Raw genomic sequence first — 20,385 nt, forward strand, 5'->3', positions numbered from 1 at the left:
AAACTGCTCTCCTTGGAGTTTAATGCTAATTCCACCCTAAAAGAACTGAATCCATTATCAAGAGCCATTCTTTCTAAGTTATGTGTGTGTCGTGTTCTGTACAGTGTTCTCCATTCCTACTAGTTACATGAGTCACTCTGTTGTTGTGCTAGACACCTTCTTTTTTAAAGAAAGCTCATTTTGAAAATACTTTGTGATTTTTGGCACATGGAAGCAAGCCTGGGATACACTCAGAGATGTAAGCCTGACAGCTAGTTAGTTCTCAGAATGGTTTTTGCATAGACTTTATTCATCTGAACAGGCAATCCCATTCTGCACTTAAGGCAAACCAAACAACACAAGAGCATGTAGCATTTCTTAAATGTATTGTTTTCTTAGTTTAATGTAAAGTTGGGAAAAATAAACCCAACCAAAAATCTGTTTTACTTGTCTGGCTAAAAGCCTAATTTCCTATATGGACATTGTATAACTTTAGAGAGTAGTTGCGTGGGGCGGGGGGAGTTTGCTTTCATGACGAAATAAAAAAAATGAAAGGCCTCAGCTTGGTTTTCTTAGCTCCAGCTTCTGCTACAATTTCCATTCTTCTTTGCTTACTGCTTTGAGCAACATATTTGGAAAGGCAGTGTATACATTTTAAATATAAATAAATGTTGTACAGTGGTGCCCCGCAAGACGAATGCCTCGCAAGACGAATTTCCCTATGGGCTTGCTTCACAAGACGAAAACGTCTTGCAAGTTTGTTTCCTTTTTCTTAACACCGTTAATACAGTTGCGACTTGACTTCGAGGAGCAACTCATAGAACGCGGTGTGGTAGCCTTTTTTGAGGTTTTTGGTGATTTTTGAAACTTTTCCAAAACTTTTCCGACACCGTGCTTCGCAAGACGAAAAATTCGCTAGATGAAAAACTCGCGGAACGAATTAATTTCGTCTTGCGAGGCACCACTGTATGCTGCAGCAGTCTGCAGTGTTAATAAAAAAACAAACAGAACTTTTGTTTTGCCATAGCCAGAAATAAAATACTGAGGGCCAATTCATATTTATTTATTTTCATATTTATTTATTTTATAATCAAGCTTTTTGCCTTGACTGAATGTGTGTCATTCATCCCCAAATCAATTCATGTTGTGCCACTAGTTCTGGCATTAGTTGTCCACAAATGTAGAATGCAGATGTGAATCCAGTTAACCTCCATTGTTCCTGATCCAGCGGGTAGTATGTAAAAAGAGCCTCTGCTTACATACACAGACCTTCATAACTGGATCAGGATGTGCCTCTAAGAATTCATTACAAACCCAGATGGCTGGCGAGCGTACAATGAAAAACATTGGTGCTGGGGAGAGCCCAATTTTTGACCATGCAAATCAGCCCTGACAAATACCCAATGCTTTCTATACACTGTATCCTGGGAGAGCTATAAGAAAAAGAGTTCTGAGGCTGTTTTGTCAATAAGATTCCTCATGCATTTATTCATGGCATATTGTAAATTTCTAATGTTGGTGCTTGACATTTAAAAATCGAATAAATTCTGGCTTCTTATAAAAAGAACTGTTATAACTGTTCCTCAAAATAAAGCCAAACTGTATTCAAATAAACATGGATGGAAATGTGTGTCAATTAACCCTCAGTAGGCAATAACCAAATTACTAATTACTGGGACTTTACACTTCAACAGAGGTATGTAGCAGCATGAACATTGTCAGAAGTGAGCTGCTTATGACTGCATTTATATCTTGCCTTTCTTCCATGAGGGAATTCGAAGTAGCATGTGTGGTGCTCCCACACAATTTCTGTCCATGCACTCACCTGTCTTGTGTACCTTTTGGATAATAAATTGCTGGACTTGCACACCTTCAAGATCTAGAGTTTGAGGTGGGAGGAATCGATAATGATCACCTTTCCTTGCCTTAAGAAAGTGTGTGTGTCCCACTAAAACTTAGAGCCTAGCCTTGAAAAGCGGGCAGGAATAGATCTTATTAGTAATTCTGTGACAGCAATGTGATAAACAGTAATAACATTGTACATTATGACATCGAAAGGAAAGTAAGTAACATTCCTTGCTTCTCTAACAGGCACTCCAAAATCATATCTGACTGTAATGACTCCCTAGTGAGGTTCACATATATATATATTTGTATAAAGTGTTGCTTGCTACTCAGATAAGGTATCAAATTTGTCTCCCTCTGATATTTTTTGCCAGTATCCCATCCTTTTTAGGAGGTTGTTCTATTTATCTTTCATTTCCAAAAGGTGTACCTTGTCTTTCTAAATAATTAGGCAAAGAAATACATCTAAGACAATAAAACATTAGCAATGTATCCGCCTGATAAAAAAGCATACATTTCTAAGATCCATAGCAGGTGAAAAGCAAATTCAGAAAAACACATTCCTAAAAGCCTGCTGGGAAAGAAAAGCCTTCGTTGCTCGCTAAGGAGACGGGCAAGCTTCTTTTTCCAGGACACATAAAAGACCCAGCTGCCCCCTTTATGTTAGCGAATGGGAGGTGAGGGAACAGAACAGGACCTCTACACTTGACCTCAGAGCCTGGACATCTCATATGGATGGAGGTAATTATTGAGATTATTATTTTTATTATTTATTATTCCTTCAAATAACAGGGCTGTTCACAACATAAAAATACAAATAAGAACATAGAATACAGAATAAAACAAGAACAAAAACCAATAACTCCCCTCTCACAAAACATTTAAAAGGCTATAGAATGTTCAATCAGCCAAAGTCTCTTGGTTATAGAGAAATGTTTTGCCTGGTGCCTAAAGATATGTGATGAAGGTGCGGGGTGAGCCTTCCTAGGGAGAGCATTCCACAAACGGGAAGCCACTGCAGAAAAGGCCCATTCTCATGTTGCTGCCCTCTGGGCAACCTCATAAATACTGCATTATAGTAATCCAACCTGGAAGTGACCATCACATGAGTGACTGAAGCTCAGGAAAGGGCACAGCAGCTGGTAAAAGGCACTGTTAGCTCGTTCCACTACCTCTGTATCCAGGGACTCAGCTATACAGCTGCAAATAAAATGTTTTAAATGTGTTGTAAAGTGCAATATACAAATGTATTATGCCAAATTCAATGTATTTTCCAAAAAGTTTTTTAAAAAAGCATTTTCATGGTGTTTTTTTATATGTGTGTAGATTCCACCCAGGAGCAAGGCTACTAGATCTAGGAGTACCCCAAGCTGTGTGGTTGCTTTTTTAGGAGTATAGCCATAGCTGCACAATTGTATCTAGGTTTTGAGAATCACTGACCAACAGTACCTGGATTAAGCTTCACTTTGTTGACTGAACAAACAGAGCTGACCTCAGGCACTGATTTAGAACTTCCACTTCCTCCCTGGAAATAGCAGGATGTGCACTGCCTTTATCCGTCAAGATTATGGGCTCTCTCCCAACCAGAGCTAGTTTAGGTCACAGATTTTCTATACCTTTTAGCCCTGTTATAGCACCTGATTATCAGGGATGTAGATGAACCCTACTAACTTTTTAAACTAATGTTAGCAGTATTTTTGAGGAAAGAACACAGCAGCTGGTAGAGAAGTTCCTGGAGGGTATGTGCGATCAAGGATGACAGCTGCCATTGCTAGGTGGAATATCCACTTGTGAAGAGTCCCATGAGTTTGGGCAGCAGTATGATAAGGTCCCTCCAAGGCACAGATATCCTCTTCTCACCACAGCCTGCCAGGATATCTCTTTTGTTCTTGAATGGCAGCAATAGCACACACAGGACCCTTAACCAAGGAAAGCTCCTGGGATTCATGAGTAAACTGTCTCTGACTCAATTTGTGTATATGCAGCAGAAGTGCTAATGCTTTTCCTAGAGCAAACTACTTCATACTGCTGGAAGGGGGGTTGCAGGTTTGAATTATTTGTATACTGCTCTTCATCCAAAGATGAAATTAACTCCTACACAGAAAAATAAACCTAATAAATACTTGGGAATACTTGAGGGCTGGAAACGTGCTCCATGCTGCAGTCATGATAACTTTCTGACAACATGCCTCAGCTGCACACAGTAGCAAACTGAAGCAAACTATCCTTAGCAGCTAGATTTCAATAACTGTTACAACAACTAAGCTATAAAAGGGCTTAATATTATTACCACCATTCCCATACTGCACATGGAAGGCTGAGATTGAGAGATTGTGACGTGCTTAAGGTGACCTAGTGAGTTCATGGTTGGGGTGACATTTGAACATGGGGTTTCCTGACTCATAACTCTCATTCTTCATAGCTGATCTCTCCAGGTGCGGCTGGAAGAGACCCCTGCCTGAAACCCTGAAGAGCCAATGCCCTTCAGTATGGACAGTACTGAGCTTAGTGGACCATTGGTTCCTATGCTGGTTCACCCAGTGCCCTGGGTGTCTTAGTATTTTGACTAATCGTGTTGCTATCCAGGGGCTCATGAAGACTCCCCTGTACCTCATTGTTAAACCTGAATGCACTCTGGCCTCATCCAATGTTTGGGGAAAGTTGTCAAATCCATCATTCTGGTGAATGGCCAAACCTTTTAAGTTAACCTTTGCTTGCCTTCTTCAGCTGCTTACAGTGCCTGTATCTGCCCATGCAAGAATGCTTATTTGCCTTAAAACCTTTATATCTCTTCAAAAAAGAACTAATTGGTCACTACTTAGAGACTGTGACTCATTCAAAGTGCTCTCAGAGCTGAGAGTGGAAACACCCCTCCCTAATCATTGTAGATAAAAGAAAAAGAACAAAAAGCACTTTCAAGTCTACTGGTCCTGTAGCTTGTGTAGGATGTGGCCCTGGTAGAAAAAAGAAGAAGAAAAAAACACTGGGAGGAAGAGGGAAGTTAGTTTTGTCTGCAATCCTAGCATTACTTCTAATTACATTTAATACTCACCTCAGGGGAAGAAACAGCAGGGGAGCCTCTCATCATCTTTTCTTTCAAAATAGAGGCCTGTTCCCTCAGACAGCCTCAAAACACAATGTGGCTTTAAGGAGGGATTAAACAAATTCATCGTCTATCAGTGACTATTAACCATGATAACTAAATTGTCGGAGCAAGTATCACGGCCAGCCCTATCATAAGGGGGAGAGAGAGAGCCCTTCAGGTACTGGGTGGAAGGGTGGCAGTACTGGCTTCACCCCTGGTTTTTGCTACTCAACCCACTAGCTGCAGAGCAAGCCGATCAGGCGCCTGGGGCGGCGCACATGCCCTGCACCTGGGGGTGGGGCCAGCCGCCTGTAGGGGTGGGGCCAGCCAGGGCAGGATGCTCCACAGGGCCTCTGAGGAATCTGCCTGCTTCCTCCCACTCAGCCACCTTACAGCTGAGGGGTAGGTGGTGGGCAGACCATTTGGGGCAGCGTGGAGCCTGCGGGTGCCGAAGCCACTGCATCACTCCCAGGAGAGACGCATGGCTTGGGCACACTGCAGGCCCTGTGGTAAGTGCTGTCCACCATTTTGTCACCCCCCAAGTGATGACACTTGGGGTAGACCGCCCCCACAGCAACCCCCTTCTTCTGCCCCTGCAACCCACCAGGCTTTCCCATCTGTTAGAGGTACCCTCCCTTAAAGTACTCTGCTGCCCTCAGGAGATTGTGCCCTTCTTATGTGTTGGCATCGATCTTAAGGTTACCAGATTTTTTCAATGAATCCAGGGACACTTTTCAACTACTAAATAGATGGATTTTGTATGGGGACTGATTTGTAAATCCGGGGACTGTCCCTGGGAAATGGGGACATCTGGTAACCTTGATCTTGGCAGACAATGGAAGTCAACCCATTGGAGAGTGTCTGTAGATACTGATATAGGAGCCCTTCACCAGAGTTAAAAAGATTCAGCTAATGCAGATGGAATGGCTTCAGGTGGGGAAAATCTTATCTTTTTGCTCCGGACTGTAAAATGGGTTGGTTTTGGGCAGCATACAACTAAATACAACTAAATACAAGATTCAAGGGGCAGGGAGAGAAAGGCTATTTCACTCATGCCTGGAGTTGGGACTTTACAGAAGAATTTTCTTAGCCACTGTTATAAACAGGAAGTTGGATGAGATGGACCTTTGCTCCGATGCAGTAAGGTTCTTATTAAGGGCCTAACTACACATATGTTACCAACATGATTAGCAGTTAACACCAATACCACAAGTTCTTTCTAAATGCTCAGTCCCATTACCTCTGCATCCAGTGTTTCCCCACTGCTGATTTGTGAAGCTCTGTATATACACAATCCACACCTATCCTGTGGTTTCCTGAGAAATACTGCATTTTGATGCTTCCCCCGCCCTAGCTTCAAACTGAATTGAAAATGTAAGCTATATGAACACAGCAATGCCCCCTCTACACCTGCTGGTGTGGACAGAAATTGAGAATTTGGGAAAACACCAAGCTGTACTGATGTCTACAACAATGTGACAATGCAAGTTGAAAATGCAAAAGAGAAACCCGACCCTGCTGTGTTTTAAGGCAGTAATGTGTACACAGGCTCCCATGTGCTGAAGAGTAGGAACAGGACAGCGATTAAGCCAGCAAGAATCCAGAGGAGGCTGAGTTTTATATCCTCGCTGCCAGCCTTCTTGCCCTGAACATCTGCTGGGTCATTGTTTGCAACCTTCTCCTGAGTAGACTCTTCCTGGGGTAGAACCATGGTAATTGTTTGGCACCAACACAGGTACCCTTATGCCAGCTTGCAGTTTGCCACTCATTTAGCTCCTGCATTTACTCTCAAGACCCATGGGAGCAAAGAGTGAGAACTGGGCACTGATGCAGGGCTTGGCTGCAGCCATAGAGTGTATAAAAGGACCCAGCCAAAACATCCTTGATACGGGGTACTTCAGGCTACCTTGGGATCAGGTCCAAGGTGGTCCTCAGTTGTACTGGGGATGGCTGTGGGATCCTAAATCACCTTCTTGGATGAGGTTTCTCCCAGGGTCTGAGTCAGGTGGGAGTCTGACCATGGTGTGGTTTTTTTTATTATTATTTTTACTGAGATGGAAGGGAGGAAGGTCTTAAACATCTCTGTGCATTGTCAATGATAATGCCCCACGCCTATACCTAGATTTTTTTTGGAAAAGCAAACACCTAGAGTAAGAAAATGGGTACAATGAACATGCAGAAGATTGATAAAGTTTGCAGCTGCTGCCCCCTCCATTAATTGATTGTTTCTTTGTGCACACATCTTACATATGTGCAATATATATGCATGTAAGGTTCTGTGCACTAACTAGAACTTCTGTGCTAAGTTCAAAGGACAAATGAAAGTTAGGATGAGTTACCACATCTATCTAGATAGCTGATGCTCAGAGAGAGAGAATGGCTGTATACCCCACTTTACCCATGATTAAGTTGGCCCCAGGAACCTTTTATTTAGACCAACCCAGGTCTACTTCTGGCATGTGTGAAAGAATGCTAAGGCAGCTATTTGCTTATTTTACCCCATGCTCCCAGGCAATGTTCTATAAAAGGGGGTCTCTGATATTATCTGCTGCCTTTCTGATTTATTTCCCATCCCAAGGCAGCAGTCTGAATGCATGGGAAGCTTGTTTTCAAATGAATAAGTGATGCTATCAGCTATTCTTTGAATTTGCTGTTATTTTGAGCATAAGCATTCATGACATGTCTGAGATAACATACACAATGAGAAGCATACATATTTGTGATGTGCTCATGAGCATGTTAAGCCTTGAATAAACTACATACAATGGAATTAATTGCTGTTATCTTTTAAACTCTCTTGGCCTCCTTCTCTGACCCCTGAAGTCTTGAGATGTTTCCAACATTCCCAAATGCTCAACATTTTCTGCACATATGCCGTCTTGTAAAAAATAGCACAAGCCTGGATCTTCACAACCTTGGTTGAATTAAAGATCAACTCAAATAGCATGGGAATGCTCATTGTCTCCCATTCTCTCTTGAAATGATGCTACCTGGTATGAGGTTTTTGTAATATGTAGAATAATACTCTTACTATTATTCTTTCTTTCTTTTCTTTTCTTTTTTTAAGAATGTTACACAGGGCAGAAATTGTGCCATTCTATTTTTTAAGGTCTGAAAAAATAAAAAGGTTGTGTGCCAAGGGTACACAAAGTTAGATGCCAGGAAAGTCTCTCTTAGGACACTACCTTCCATAGCAGGGAGCCATAACAAAAAATGAAAAAACAAAAACACACCTTTCCCCACAAGCCTCCTGTTGTACCTTACTTGGTGGGGCCATTCAGTGCAGGATCCTGAAATAAGATTTCATGGACTGGTTAGGGATGCTTGGAGACACGTGGACTTTTGAGCGCTCTGGTCCCAAGCTATGAAGAGTGCTAAAGGTCAAAATTAGCACCATGAATTGGGCCTAGAAATGAGCTAGGGATCCCTCTCAGCTCTACAATTCTAGGATTCTATGAAGATGGCAAAGCAATGGCATGTTGTGTTCATATCACCCAGTCCTGTTTAACAGTTTCTCCGCCATATGCTCTGTTAACTGACATTTCCAGTCCACCTTCACAGGCAGACTCACATATAAAACATTGCAGCACTTTGAACAGGAAGTTACCAGGGCATGACTAAATGAAGCAAGGCCAGCTCTGTCCAGGTGGGGTCCTAGGTGATGTTCTAGTTTAAGCTGGCAAAAGGCAATCTAGGTCATAGAGGCTAATGGGTTGATGGTCTCGTGAAAAAATGGCCATTGGGTGGGATTGATGAAAACTGGAGTCCAACAACATCTAGAGAGTACCATGTTGGCTCTCTCTGGCCTAGTCCATACTGTACTTACAATAGGTTTTCCATCTTCTCTACTGTATGGGTGTATGTGAATGCACCTATACTTATAGCACTCATACATTACAATTTTACAGTTCAAAAAGGAAATGAAGAAGTTGTTGTTACTCTCTACTAATTCTATTCCCAGAATAGCCAGAGCTTTTTGCAGCTACATTGGAAACATCTGGCATTATGTATGGAGTCTGTGGTGGAGGGAGAGAGCACAAATTCCCAGCAGCTGATGGTCCTAGGCCCAGTGCATTGAGCTTGGCCTTCTGTTCATTCTTCATTGCAGCCCCAGAGAAACAGCAAACAGGATTTGGGGTGAAGTCAGACCACCAACTGTTGGGTTCTGTCAGTAACTCACAGAGATCTCCATCAAAGCTCAAATCCCAAATGCTGAATGGAGAAAAAGGAATTGGGCAGCAGGGTTAAGGGAAACAGGAACTGTTAAGCTACTGGAGCCACTTTAGGGCTAAAGGTTGCATGAAGCTGCTTAGGGCACTTTATGGCTTTTAGATGGGCTCAAACTGTTTAAGCTGATTTAAAGCTTTAGATCAGTTTAAGTTCTCTGTGTCTTAGGGTTTAAGAATTTATCAATCAAAGTCTTTTTATATTGTTTTGGAAGCAAGAATGTTTATTTTGTAGCATTGCTAATCAATTAAAGCATTTTTATTACAATTACGATATCCCAATACACGTCATATTAAATAAAGTAAGGTAGCAGTCTAAGAAACAATGCAAAGCATGTAATGTATTGTTTGTGAGATAATTGTTAAAACCGTCACTCCTTTCCAGCGACCCTCTGAGGCATATGTGGGAGCTCCCTTGTGCCCAGGGAACATTGTTTCACTGTCAGGGATATTATTTTAATTTTCATAATCACTGCTTATAAAATATTAATCTGTTACTTTAATTTGGAGGCAAATTTTAATTAATTTTCAACAGTTGCAAAAAGTATCTACTGATAATCAGATGAAAGCAAAGCATTTGTGGTAGAAAGCTCAACTTCAACCTGCCTGCCAAAAGTTGGTGCTAAAAAAAAAAAAAAAAAGAATTGGGGGGGAAAAAAATTCGGTTCACATCCAGCATGTATCCAGGAAAAGAAAGTTCCACAGTTGCAGAGTAGCCTTCAAGAACACCATCTGACATGCTGTTACTGTCTGGGACCCCAGTGGGGCACAGAATGTAAAACAGGGTGGCTAACCTCTGGTTCTCCAGTTGTTGGACTCTAGCTCTTATTAGCCCCAGCCAGCATGACCAACGGTCAGAGTGAAGGGGATCTGCTGTCTAACAACATCTAGAGGGCCACAGATTAACATTCCCTGGTGTACAGGATGCTTCTGTTCAGAATAGTGATGGAAAGGCTGCAGAATGGAATAAGGAGGCTCAGGCTTAAGAACTGCCTATGCTATGCAGGATTTCCACTGACAGGACTGGTTAAATGAGTCCTGTGCCATATATTACAATTTTATTACCCCAAACACACACAAAAAGTTAAATACTGAGGAAAATACCACAAGCAAAACTTTAAATATTGAGATGCCAAGTAATAATGATAACTAGGTTGGCTGGGGCCCCCCTTTAAAATAAGTTGGTAGGCTGGTGGGCCTGCTTGAGCCCCATACTACCTCCCCCCACGGAAGCTTACATATGGACATATGTCATCACTGGACAAACATTTCCATAGAAGATCAGGGGCACAAGGAAGAAACACTGCCTCTTCCCTGCCTTTGAAAATATGTGTGTATCTGAAGAAGTGTGCATGCACACGAAAGCTCATACCAAGAACTAACTTAGTTGGTCTTTAAGGTGCTACTGGAGGGAAGGAAGGAAGGAATTTTTTTATTTTGACTATGGCAGACCAACACGGCTACCTATCTGTATTTGAAAAAGTTGTAGATTATTCCAGGTGTCCCAAGCACTGATGCAGTACCACTGAAGGAATATTACTCTGGTGCAGGAATTCAAGTAGCTCAGTCAGCTCTTCTTGCTAGAACCAAGTTGCTAGCAATGTATTCCTGTTATGTGTCATCTTCAAACATGATTATCTTTCTTCCCCTTCTTGACAGTTATATGAATGTGCTGGACAGTCCTGTATCTGTATCAAGGTTACATCAGTGCAAAAGGTCAACTTGGTATTTCCTCCCATTTTGAGATTGATTAGGTGTTCCTTGCTGAGTTTAGCTTTCCAGCCAACTCTTTAACGTCAACATTTGAGCTGTCAAGTCTGTCCAGAAAGGTGCTATAACCTTGCAGCTGTGCTTGGCATGCCACCCGCTTTTGCAGTGTTACACTGACCCAGCTGTCATAGCTGTTGGCACACTCCAGCTATGTCTTGGCTCGGCAACTCTTAGGTGTGGTAAGTGAATTCCTACTGAGAATCTACCATAACTGGAGTTCAAAATCTATCAGAGGAAGTCTTGCTCCATCAGAAAAAAGGTGGAAGTTCAACTATTTGAGTATTCAGGCATGCACTTATTTGAAATACATTTATTTTGCAAGGTGCAATGGTAGCTTTGGGGGCAATGGTCACTTTTGTTTTTGGGGCGCAAATGCCCTCCCCGAATTTATAGATGGTGTGGATAATGTATGCAGATGCAAAGGAGGACAGGGCTCCTGCAACTTTAATTGCTGGGTGGAGGGAATTTCTGCTGAAACTCTATTTTAACATAACTGTTAGAGGTGCAGGAGCTCCGCCCTCTTTAGCATCTGGCCACCCTAGTTGTGGTTGACTGACTGCAAATCCATTTGTGAGGAAGCATTCTGGTATGTCCCAGGTCCCCTGAATTACTGGGGACCCCAGCATGCCCCAGGGAAGAGGGAGATGGGTTCCATTGCAGTGTGCCTGGGATTTGTCTTGCCTTGCTGCTCCCAGCTGGAACCTGGGTGGCATTGCCCCTAGAAGCCAATGAGGGGCTGTGGCTGGGGGCCTGGTTTGGACCAGAGTGAAGACTCTGCTTTGTCTGGTCCGACCACAGGAAATAAACAAAGGTATGCTCAGGAATATCCTCAGCCTCATTGCCAGCATCCCCACCCATCCCACCTCCTTTTGTAGTTGATTATTCATAATTTTTGGGAGGAGTTATTGGGATGACTTGTGCAGAATATGGCTGTGCATACGGGTCAGTCTCTGGTTAACAGTGACCTGTGAGGGTTTTGCCTTCTCCATTATATGGCTTCTTTTGTTAGAACTTTGCTCTGTTTGGGGAGGCATTGGGCAGGGTCCATAGCTGGGTTAAGCAGGGGGTGGGCACCCTGCTTCTTGCTGGAGTGGGGATTCCAAAGTGGCTTGGGGTGCTGCTTATCAGCTGTAGCCAAAGCTCAGGGGGCTGTAGGGCCCCAGTGCCCCCAAGTTGTCTGAGGGAGCTCTCAGCATATGGGTTCACAATGTGGCAAGCCCAAAACATTGGACCAACTTCCCATTGGAAGACCAAGTAATTGGGCTAGGTTGGAGACATCAGCCAGCAGATGTACTATTCGATGACAATACCCTTGCCCTATGCCATGCCAAATGGAGGGCTCGCTAACCAAAGCTGTGGCCTTTGTTAAACCCACCCAAATTTCTGAGCAGTTTATTGCTCTAGGACCCTATGCCTTAGCTGTACATGGGCTCACAAACAGTATATCCTTGCTGAACAACTGCTGTATACATAGCGTTTTATGCACCTGGTAGAAATAAGTGTGGGTTTTTTTCAGATCTTGTTATAAAATATGTTCAGCATTATAGGTGCTGGGTTATTACAGAAATATTTTAACACAACCAAAGAGCTAAAAGATTAGCATGATGACTATTTCCTAAAATAGCCTTAATCCACAATTTATAAACTGCAGATGAAAGATCTGCACCCACCAAATGTACATATATCTGTTGCCTAGTGCTTCTGCTGCTGCATGCCAGCTTATAAGGCAATTATGCAGAGGTGAACCACTTTAGACAAATAAGAGCTGAATGGTTATGATGAGGATGTGCACAGAGATGTATAGTTTGGCAATGTGTATTACTATGCATAGGGATAAATTGCTTCCTTTCAGTGGTAATTACCATACTTTAACCTGGATTGGCTGCAGTTGTTTTGCCTCCCTCTTGGCAATATTTGTTCTTCTCCCGACTCAGAGGCTCTAGTGCAACAAATTCCACTATATCTTTTTTTGTACAGAATACACTTTCTGACATCAAACAATAAACACAAGACTAGAAGACTCTGTAGGGTTTCATCTGTATTTTTTAAGGAGAAGCAAGCAGATTGCAGCAGGGCTCTGCTGCAGATACTTAACAACAGCTGCTGATGTGTAAAAATGCTAATGAGCTCTAGCAGCACCTGTGGTACAGTCAATATATCTAGCTTCAGCTATAGGTCTTGCATTTGGGCAGCAAGCACGTTTCTAGCAAGCCAAAAAGCCTGGTGTAAAGAAGATTTCTTAATTTTATACCACAGCAAACTGTGGTGAGATTGGGGCAGGGACCTTTTTAGTACCCTCCAGCTTTGGGCACCAGGAATGATAAATAATATTTAGGCCTAGCTATCATTAAAACAGTAAATCTGTGGCTTGACCATGGCACTTCAGGCTGCAGATTGGGGTTTGCACAGCTTTGTAAATTGCTTAGAGGTTCTGTTAATCAAGCAGCATATAATTTTTCCTGAATAAATCTCAATGCTCCTCCATATGCTCCCCTCACTGGAAATAAGAGTAAAATCTGCACAAGGAAACTAGACATCAATGAAAAGGCTAAACTAGAACCCTTCTGTTTGATGTGCTAACGAGAACCAAGATGATACAGTAGCTAGAGAGCTTGATTTAAGTAAGGGAGACCTGGGTTCAAATTCCTACTTGGTCATGAAGCTGACTGAGTGAGTCAGTCAGTCACCAGCTCTCTGCCTCACCTACACCATGGTGTGTCCAAATATGTTATTTTACATATAAACTGGCTTATGTAGAGTTGGTTTCTGGGTTTGTTGCAGAGTTTGGTGCTTGTGTTTGTGTGGCTCTTAGGTGTCCTGTTGTGGTGAGCAGCTGTTCTAGGTTATGGGACTGTATGAAGACAAGGAGGGGCCTACCATTCTAAGACCTCAAAAAAGGAAGTATCCAAGATGGGACCATAGGTCACTGATGCACAATGCTGGAGTGGCTTTGGAGTTGTAGACTAGATGAGTGCTTCTATTGGACCATAACAGCATAGCATTTATTCTTCTTTTAAACAAATAGTAAGAAGACTTTTGAATAGTGCCTGCATTGTGGGCATGAGTATGCCATTGTTCACTGCTGATGACTGGTACCATGACATTCTCATGACCTCTGCCTCTATGATACTCACAATTCCAGCAAGAGCAAATTGTGGCTTGTGTGCAGGAAGTTGTAATGTGCTTTGGATTCTTCTTGAAACAGAAACTTTGGGGAAAACATATTTGGATTCTCTGTAACAAATGGGTAGCAGCTGCACTTTCCTTGCACAATAAATTGCTTGGAAAGTTCATCTTAAATTGTGGTGCCCACAACTGGACACAGTATTCCAGGTTTGGTCTGACCAAGGCGGAAAAGAATGGTACTATTACTTCCCTTGATCTGAACAATTATACTTCTGTTGATGCAGCCTAGAATAGCATTAGCCTTTTTTTTGCTGCTGCATCACACTGTTGGCTCGTGTTAAGCTTGTGGTCCACCAAGACCCCTGGATCCTTTTCACATGTACTGCTAGTATGCTAGGTGTCTCCCATCATGCTGAATTGCTTTGCTTTATTTTATACCTTTATATATTCCCCATTCAACGAAAGTCCTCTGAGTGGCTCACAGTTTGTAAAGTACGTTTTATGAAGTATTCATAGGAGGCAGTGAAATGAGTGTAACCTTATATATAGTTTATCTCCATCTGTTGCCTCTGCTTTAAAATATGTGTTTGTGTGTGTTTTCTTAGCTTCATCTGTGTTTGATGAAGCTCAAGTTTGGTTTGCAAAGATATAATTAGCTCACTGCATAGCAATATGATTGCAACGCAAAGCAGTCTTTCTGCAGCACATTCCTATTACCCTTGCTAAGTGAAGCATGAGAATGAAGCAGAGCAAATGACACCATCAGCTTCACTAGATAATTGCGAACCCCAACCTCATGCTTGGCAAAAAGCTTATCCACATTTAAAAGTTAACATGACTCCCATGCAGAATGAAATTACCTGCCTGATTGTGTGGATGAATGCTCCTCATCATGCTGGTCATAACTTTCTGTGGTGCTCTTTGCCATAATATTTAACCGTATCGCAATATTGTATTATGGAACAAAATTAATAGCCTTAACTCCTATGTGTGTTTAGTTTACTCAGAAGTAAATCCATTGCTGTTCCAGCATCCTAATTCCCAGAGAGGTATGCTTAAAACTGCAGTCTTAGGACACAGTAGCACTTATTTCTGAGTAATCATGCATAGGATTTAGGGCCAGCCCAGGAAGCTTTTGGGTGAGGTAAAACAGAAAAGGCCACCCCTGCCTCCTCCTCCTCCTCCTCCTCCTCCTCCTCCTCTGCCTGCCAGCAGCCACATACCCACTGATATCCTGCTGCCACCTGGTGGTGGGCACATGGCAGACGGGCATGCAGCAGTGGGTGCATGGTGGAATAAGAGGTGGCCCACAAGTACAGGAGGCAGATCTACCACCCCTTGCAGCTGTCCAGAGCCTGCCACCTTGAGGCCACTGTCTCATCTCACCTCTTGGGCAGGTGGGCCCTGATAGGATTTGCTCTGCAACAAGTGAAAAAGCTGTCATGGAAAAGAGGCATTTAACTGCAACTACTGGTAGCCTTTGAGTCCAACAGATGGGAATATGGAGAGAGAGAGAGAGAGAGAGAGAGAGAATGGTTAAATCTGTGGTGTTATATTAGTTAATAAGTAAATTTAGGGAACAATAATCAACCAGACAGATTAAGCTAAATAGTTATTTGTAAAGATAAATGGAACATGAAAGGAGGGCTTGGCCCTTACTGATGGGCACCTTGTCACACAGAATAACTTTGAAATCCAATGCAGACTCTCTCCAGATGACTCCTGATGCAGGAGAGAGGGAATGCAAACTTAAAGTAATAATATATTGCCCAGATTTTTACATAAAGCTATGGCACACCATGTCCTTCTGCAGCATAAGCTCAGTAGTAGAAATAAATGAGGCTGCCAGGTTAATGTAGTTGTGTTTGATGTAGTGTGTGTGTGTGTGTGTGTGTGTGTGCATGTGCACACACTTATGAGCATAACCCCTCCATCTTATCAATTATATGCTAAAACACCTGGATTGATTCTAGGCCATCTGCTTCAGCTATTTATGCAGATCCTAGGGCACTAAGAGCATAGTCTGTGACTGTAGCTATACACTACATACCCAGATTCCCAGCTCAAATCTCAGAATATCCACAGTCATAGAATTATAGACATAGAGTTGGGACCATGAGGGTCATTTAGTCCAACCCCCTGCAATGCAGGACTTTCCCCCCAAAATGGTGTTTGAACCCACAACTCTGAGATTAAGAGCCTCATGCTTTACCAACTGAGCTACCCCAGTCTTGGACATTCAACTGCACTGAACCAACACCCTTTTCCTCTTGGATGACAAGAGCTGAGCATCTCCTACCAAAGATCAGTTTGTGAAAATACTTACTTTCTCTGTTCCAGCTCATCAGTGATGGTGGTGTTGTCTACGCCGAAGCACTCTGGGATCATGTCACCATGGATGACCAAGAGCTGGGCTTCAAGGCTGGTGATGTCATTGAAGTAATGGATGCAACTAACAAAGAATGGTGGTGGGGCAGAATAATGGACAGCGAGGGCTGGTTCCCAGCCAGCTTTGTACGGGTAAGAACTATTCACTGTTTTTAAAAATTCATTCATTAACAGCAAACTCTTTCAAGAAAGGGGGCATTTTGAGAAGAGAAGCACTTTTCCTATAGCTTCAGTAACTTCTAGCAGTTGACACATTTTTAATATGATTTAGCGATCAGTAGCAGCCACTGGGTATGTGGACAGATGGGAGTTTTTTGCTACCTTAAATTTGGGCTCCTCCACCCTTCCATTTGTCCCATGTTTTTTTCTGCTTGTCCTATACTTTCTAGGCACAGGTCCAAGAGGTTTTTCTTTTGTCCCACTGCTTTCTCCAGGAAAACCCACTTTTTGCTGCTGAATTGGCTTTTGGGTGCTTGGTTGTGGATTTTTTGTGGGAATTGTATTTTTATGTTTTATTATTATTGAATCTGTATCTTAAATAGTTGTTCTGTAAGTAGCCTTGGGAGATGGAACAGAATTTAAGGCCAGATTCATATTCCAAGTCTAGGAGTCACAAACTAGTTGGAACACTTGCAGTAAGCTCCGCCTTCCAGAATGTTCTTCTCCCATATTTTGTCCTAAGCAATAAGTTGTTGTCCTGCCTTTGCTTCTATATGATGGGAATATTCCTGTTTTGAAACAGCTCCGAGTGAACCAGGATGAACCGATGGAAGACTATCCTTTGAAGTTAGAAGATGGCAGGGAGGACGACTCAAGAAATGCTGCCCACCGTTATGGAGTGGGGCAAACAACTAAGGACCAAATGAGAACCAATGTTATCAATGAAATCCTAAGCACGGAAAGAGATTACATCAAGCACCTGAAGGACATATGTGAGGTAACAAGTCACACAGATAAAAGAAGTTCAGAAGCTAAATTTTAGAAATATGTTTGAAATATGGAACTCTATAGGAGTTCCTTGAAAACCTTGATTTCATCGAGTTAAACACGACATGGTTGCTCTAAACGTGGTGTCCTCTAGATGTTCTTGGATGACAACTCCCTCCATCCCTAGACATTGGATGTGGTGATGAGAGTTGAGTCCAACATCTGGCTAGCACTAGTCTTAGGAAGGTGGTCTACTTCAGTGGAAATGGTTTTGGTCAGACTCAAGCAGCAAGTTTATTCAAAGGGTCCATATAGAATTCCTATTAACTGTAGTCTTTTATTCTACTATTGAATCATATATTTTTCCACTTACAACATTAGAACACATTGTCCAGCATAACCTTTGGTCACAGAGGAGAAAGTAAAGTGTCACTAAAATGCACACATTTGCCTTTTGACTTGGGTGTCACAAGATATTAAATTTTAGCAGCTTCTAGGAAAATCATAAAATGCAAATGGAACATTTTTGTACATCTTTCTGAGTTCCTTAAAATTGTAGAGTGTTTCTTCTGCATGTCACCCCAGAAGCAGCTTAGCTTTACTTCACTGGAGAATTCTGCAATGTCTGCATCTAGTGCTGCATTTCAAAGTAGAGGCATTATCCTTTGCACCGGTTGCCTGAATATTGCATACAGACATCAGAAGTATTTTTGTTTCTGCAGTAATCATCATTTTCATAGCAGGTCCATAATCTCTGAGGTGCTTTAGCACCATCAGATTGCTCTATCAAGCTGTTAAACGTATTGCCCAGGATGAGTTGGGCTGCAGTTCTCTTTGGTTTTGTTTCCCAAGAAACCTGAATCATAAAACAGTACTTGTTTACAGGGCTATATAAAACAATGCCGTAAAAGAGCAGACATGTTCACAGAGGAGCAGCTGAAGACAATCTTTGGGAATATTGAAGACATCTACAAGTGCCAGAAAAAATTTGTTAAAGCATTGGAGAAGAAATTCAACAAAGATTACCCACACCTCAGTGAGGTGGGCTGCTGCTTCTTAGAATATGTAAGTTGACAGCTGAATTATGTGTGAAAGTATTGACATTATTCCTGTTATTGTGACTAGAGAGATGGTGATTACATTTGAACATTAGGCTTGGGAAAGGGAGGGAGTTGAGGGAGGTAAGAGGGTCTAGGATTAGAGTTTACCTGGACATGTTTTGTTTATAAAATTGTTGCGCCACCCTTAGAACAATAGTTGTTACTACCTTAGTTGGACAAGCCGGATCAGTGCTTAGTTGTCCCTGGCAGATCTAATTTTGACTTTATCTCTTATCTCTCTCTCTTTAAACTGATCCCTTTTCCCACAATTTAATCTCACTACAGGGCTTCTCTTGTTCTGTTTCATGTGCCTCTTCTGCCTATAGCCAGCCTCTGGATATTTCACTTCCATTTAGTTATTGCTTCCCACCCTTCTCTTTTTTTGTGTGCTTTTGAAAGAACATCTTGTTCCCCGTGTTCTTCCTTCCTTCACCTGTTCTGTTTGTGATCTTTGAAGCAGGGATCCTTTCTATCATTGTTTTTTCAAGTAAAAAGCTATATTTTTATAGATCAGAAATGTAATAGCATAAATGTTGACTGAATCAAATGTGGCTGAATCAAATCTGGGATGTGCCACTAATGGATGAAATCACTGAAAAACTAGGTGAACAAAGAATGAAGAAAGAGACACTTTCCAATAAGTGTCTCTTTGACCTTATTGCATACGCATATACAAAAGAGCATGCCTGTCGACCACCAGCAATTCACAGCAAATCATGGGCTTCTCTCTACCGTCTCTCAGTAGGCTGACTTTCAAACTATTTGTTGGCATCCATTTGTCTTGAGAGACAATGGAGTGTGCCTCTGGGGGTGAAGTCAAACGGCAGTGTTTGCAGCACCAAAGTGACCTCCCCGGGGCACAAGCTTTGTCAGTAAGTATGGAGGACCTGGGCTACCCAGACGACAAAGACTCCTTCTTGGCCTCGCTAATGTTGTCCAAAGCAAAGCAGAGCAATCCATTTGGCCCCAGCTGGGCTGCAGGAGTTGCCAGAAGGAGGGGTACAAGGCACCACCCAACTGTCTTGGGGACTCCTTTCTGGATTTGTGTAGGGCTTAAGCCTTAGCCTTTTCTTCTCCTGAAGATCATAGAATCATAGAGTTGGAAGAGACCACAAGGGCCATCGAGTCCAACCCCCTATCCCATATCCCACAAGGCAGTGGAGGTTTAGGATCAGAGTTTTTCTTCTCCTAAAATGGCTACCTTCCCAGGTCAGCGAGCCCCACCTGCTCTTTCAAACGTTTTTTTTTTCCTGTTTCTCTTGTATGAATCTGTTCTTCCATGGGAGGATGGGGGGAGAATTTATTGAATTTTATTGTTCTGTATAACACCCATGAAAGATAAATAAACAGTTAAAATAATAAATGTACTACCACTGGTAGTAGTAGTAGTAGTAGTAATATTTATTTTTGCTTCCAATTTAGCAAAACGAGTTCCAGATCTATTCTGAGTACTGCAATAACCACCCCAATGCCTGCATGGAGCTTTCCCGACTCACCAAAGTGAGCAAGTATGTTTATTTCTTTGAAGCATGTCGCCTGCTTCAGAAGATGATCGACATCTCTCTGGATGGCTTCCTCCTGACTCCAGTGCAGAAAATTTGCAAGTACCCCTTGCAGCTTGCAGAACTGCTGAAATATACCAACCCACAACACAGGTACGGAGGATTGAAAAGGGGCAGGGAGGATAAATATCCTGTCTCAAATGCAGCCATCTTAGTTTGTTCCTTCTTTTGATACTTGTAAAAATTAGTTGGTAGTAACTTGAGCAGGCCTTTCTTTATGGTTGTGTCTAGGTCCCATTTTGTTTGTGTGACCTGCCATTGATCAAATAGGCTTTTTCTCGGGAATGTGCAAACGGTCAAAGTTTCTGCAGCTAATGCCCATCCAGGGGATGGCGGTTTTGCTGAAAGCTTGCGCAGGTCTGATGCTGGTTATGGAA

The 20,385-nt window shown here is 42.4% G+C and overlaps 1 protein-coding gene and 1 long non-coding RNA gene across 10 annotated transcripts in view; one reads left to right on the top strand and one right to left on the bottom strand.

Moving 5' to 3' along the window:
• ARHGEF4 (Rho guanine nucleotide exchange factor 4) overlaps positions 1-20,385 on the top strand; it is a 156,600-nt gene that overhangs the window by 127,506 nt on the left and 8,709 nt on the right. For all 9 annotated transcript variants that reach the window (XR_014526815.1, XM_083505747.1, XM_083505748.1 and 6 more), the window contains 4 exons: positions 16,372-16,551; positions 17,162-17,356; positions 18,232-18,411; positions 19,869-20,101. Coding sequence is in view for 8 of the 9 variants with exons in the window: in XM_083505747.1 (XP_083361873.1) it covers positions 16,372-16,551; positions 17,162-17,356; positions 18,232-18,411; positions 19,869-20,101 (788 nt within the window). In the remaining variant the exon portion in view is untranslated. The remainder of the gene's footprint in view (positions 1-16,371; positions 16,552-17,161; positions 17,357-18,231; positions 18,412-19,868; positions 20,102-20,385) is intronic.
• Positions 9,331-13,536, bottom strand: LOC310708057. Its single transcript, XR_014526835.1, has 2 exons — positions 10,600-13,536; positions 9,331-10,444 (listed from the first exon to the last, which is right to left on the bottom strand). It is a non-coding gene; the product is annotated as an uncharacterized lncRNA (long non-coding RNA).

The sequence above is a fragment of the Podarcis liolepis genome (assembly GCF_965112155.1).
Source record: "Podarcis liolepis genome assembly, chromosome: 5".
Lineage (NCBI taxonomy): Eukaryota > Metazoa > Chordata > Lepidosauria > Squamata > Lacertidae > Podarcis > Podarcis liolepis.